The 3,504-nt window shown below is 46.5% G+C and overlaps 1 protein-coding gene across 5 annotated transcripts in view; it reads left to right on the top strand.

Moving 5' to 3' along the window:
* The first annotated feature begins 1,038 nt into the window (after nucleotides 1-1,038).
* Nucleotides 1,039-3,504, top strand: part of PTPRG (protein tyrosine phosphatase receptor type G) — a 386,148-nt gene continuing 383,682 nt past the window's right edge. For 3 of the 5 annotated variants that reach the window (XM_075574782.1, XM_075574779.1, XM_075574783.1), the window contains exon 1: nucleotides 1,039-2,067. In XM_075574782.1, coding sequence (XP_075430897.1) covers nucleotides 1,983-2,067 — 85 coding nt within the window. In that variant the 5' untranslated portion in view covers nucleotides 1,039-1,982. The remainder of the gene's footprint in view (nucleotides 2,068-3,504) is intronic. The other 2 variants (XM_075574780.1, XM_075574781.1) reach the window with 2 other exon arrangements.

Here is a 3,504-nt window from a genome sequence, read left to right as displayed (position 1 = left end):
ACAAAACCGAGAAAGATCTTTCTTTTTATAAATCTCTCTCCAAACTATTAGCCACACACCCAGCTAATCCCGGGGGTTGTGTTTGGTAAGCCTGACCGGTGCAATCGGTTCCTTTGAAACTGAATTGAGACGTCAGTAATCAAAGAAAGGCAAAAAATAATAAGAATTAAAAAAAATTTAAAAAAAAACCCTTGTCTTCATTTCAAGTCGTTTCCGAATGGAAGTATTGTTGCGACTGCGTTTTCTCTCTCGCTTTTGTTCATTATGGTCAATTTCACACCAATCAGGAGTATATTGTGGTTGAATGAAATGAAGAATGGATAGAAACTCTGCTGCCAGGAATCCCTGGGATGAGCAAGGCAGGAATTCTTTTCATGGAGATTGAGGGGGGCTGTACATGCAAAATCAGTAGCATACTTACATTACCATAATGTATAAACCCAGGGGGCAGGGGAGGGGGGGTCCTGCAGCACCCCTAATTCCAGCCCCAAATGCCTAGGATATCATAGTGTTGCACTGATGAGCTCTTGTCTCCAATCTTTGCATGGAGTATGCTGCAGACTGTGAGCGACTGAGCACTTAAGATCTGATCAGTGACTAAAAGGCAGACAAGTCAGTGGGGATGATGACAACCATCCATTCACATAGCCAGTCACCCAGGGGAAGCACACATGAGCCATCCAAGTCACAGACCAGCCCCAAACAAGCACAATACGCCTCTACTAACTACACCCCAGCTACATCATGACAACTACCCGCAACTGTGTATCAGCCTCATTTCTTCATCACATTTTGATTTTAATTAAACATTTCTCCACTTATTTATTTTCACCATTGTGCATTTTTCCCACAGATCTTGTAAAAAAAATAAAAAATGTTTTTTTAAATAAGCAGCATACACTTGGTGTGACAGATGGTGGGAATGTAAGGCTGATGGGATGCAGAGGCAGAGGGTGAAAAAAAATGTGCGCTGTGGCTTTAAGGATGGCGGGGGCGCGCCTCTGCCATAGACGCCCAGCCTCGGCGCGCGTGGCCGCGCTCCCTCTCCCTCTCTGCTTTAAAGTCTCAGGATCAGGCTCACGTGTTACTTCCTGTATGGGAAGAATGGGAAGCTTCCAGCTACACTGTGACCATTCCCCGCTCAGCAGACACAACTATCAGCATGGACTAGTGCTGCCCTGCTGAAGGAGGAGAGAGAGGGAGAGCTGCCCTGCTGAAGGAGGAGAGAGAGGGAGAGCTGCCCTGCTGAAGGTGGAGAGAGAGAGGGAGTGCTGCCCTGCTGAAGGAGAGAGAGGGAGAGCTGCCCTGCTGAAGGAGAAGAGAGAGGGAGAGCTGCCCAGCAGAAGGAGGAGAGAGTGGGAGAGCTGCCCTGCTAAAGGAGGCGAGAGTGGGAGAGCTGCCCTGCTGAAGGAGGAGAGAGTGGGAGAGCTGCCCTGCTGAAGGAGGAGAGAGTGGGAGAGCTGCCCTGCTGAAGGAGGAGAGAGTGGGAGAGCTGCCCTGCTGAAGGAGGAGAGAGTGGGAGAGCTGCCCTGCTAAAGGAGGAGAGTGAGAGAGCTGCCCTGCTAAAGGAGAGGAGAGAGCTGCCCTGCTAAAGGAGGAGAGGAGGGAGCTGCCCTGCTAAAGGAGGAGAGGAGGGAGCTGCCCTGCTAAAGGAGGAGAGGAGGGAGCTGCCCTGCTGAAGGAGGAGAGTGAGAGCTGGTGGGCAATGCGTGTCCCCGGGCGCTGGACACCTCTGCCTGCATGAAGGAGAACCCCACACCCGAGGCTTTCTTCTGCTTGTCCTCTGGCTGCCCAACTTCCCCAATCCCTGGAAGTCACCCCCAGCCTTTGTGCTGATCACCAAGGCCCCAGGTTGAGACTCAGCCCCCCCTCCCATCTCCTTGCCCCCCCCCCGTGCTCCTTTATTTGGGGTGGTTGCCTTTGGCGGTTGAACTTAAGTCAACAAGTTGCTCCTGTTTCCCTCTCCCAATGTGCATGGTGTCATGCGGAGACTACTGGAGCCGTGTTGGTGGATCTTTTTCTTGAAGATCACCGCGTCGGTGCTGCACTATGTGTTGTGTTACCCAGGTGAGTGTGGGTTGGGGAAGGGGGTAGACATGGAGTGGTGATCTGGCACTCAGATCTGTTGCCTGTGAGCTGGGGGGGGATCAGAGATGAAGTGATTTCCATAGGAAGCCACCGTGCCTCTCTCTCTCCTGGCTGGGACTGCACATTAGATTGTGTGTGCATGGCTCCCCAGCAGCAGCCTGGCATACCTGGGTGGCAGAGCAGGGTTTCTTGGGTGCACCCACTGCTTATGTACATATCTCAGAAGAGCTGACAACTGGCTTGAAGTATTTTGGTTGTAGAAGGAGGCAAAAGAAATATATATTTAATACACTTATTTTTTTTTAGAGTGGATTATAGATGATTTGAAATGAATGAAGTGTAAAAAAAAAATGTTTTTTTAATTTTTTTTTTTTTTTTACAACATTTGGTAGCATTTCAGAACCCACCAGATCTACCCTTTTTTTTGGGGGGGGGGGGGGGGGCGCAATGCTGAAAACGTTAGAGGTGACTTTTTTTCTTTTATAGGGTGGGAAGCTGAGTGAAAGGACCCAGAAAATCAGCCTTTCCAGTTCCATCTCTGCCATGCTAAAAAAAAAAAAAAAAAATTTAAAACATCCCTTGTAGGATTTTGTCTGCCCCCCTCCCCCTTCCCATAGAAGGATCAGGAATCTGCTATGTGGCTGCTTTTGGTGCAATGCTTCCCTAATTAGAACAAAGCTGGAGAATAGCTGACTTTTTTTCATATATTGGGACAATGCAGGAAGGTGAACAGCACAGAGTAACACACTGCCTCTGGCAGATCATGTGTGCCGTCTGCAGGATAGATTTGTAATGTGTTTACCTTGTATTGTAATTTTGTCAAGTGCTGTGTACATTGTTGGCGCTATATAAATAAAATTATACGTACATATAATAATTATACATGTAATGGCTGACCCTGCAGGATACATTACAGAACACGCTGCTTTAAGGACCTGCACCCCATCCCCCAATGTACACAAAGTTTCCCATTGTGGAACATGAGCGGTCTGGATCCTTTAGTAAATAGGGGAAACGGCAAGTAGCTGAAATGGCACACAGATCTGGTTTGCATGTCTCTAAAAGAGATCAAAATCCTCACTTCTACACCTTTTTTTTTTTTTTTTTTTTTAATTTATTTTTATTTTTTAAGTGCTTCATCAATAACTTATCAATCGTCAAATATTTGCCAGCATATGTGATCTATACTTTGTGTTCTAATCTAAAGGGATGATCAATGATTTTATTAATCTTCTCTTGACATTGAGAAATCGTATAGGAATTTACGTTGAGAAAATAATTTCTGTCCTTTTCCTAATCCTTTTTTGTAAGGTCTGGTTTTTAGACAGCTGTGTACAGATGTGGGTATTATCGATTCTCTCATCTGCACTAATGCATCATTAGCTAATAACATTTTAATAGCTACCCTGCATTCAT

Source organism: Ascaphus truei, chromosome 17 (genome assembly GCF_040206685.1).
Source record: "Ascaphus truei isolate aAscTru1 chromosome 17, aAscTru1.hap1, whole genome shotgun sequence".
NCBI classification, from domain to species: domain Eukaryota; kingdom Metazoa; phylum Chordata; class Amphibia; order Anura; family Ascaphidae; genus Ascaphus; species Ascaphus truei.
This window is presented reverse-complemented; position numbering and strand designations above follow the sequence as displayed.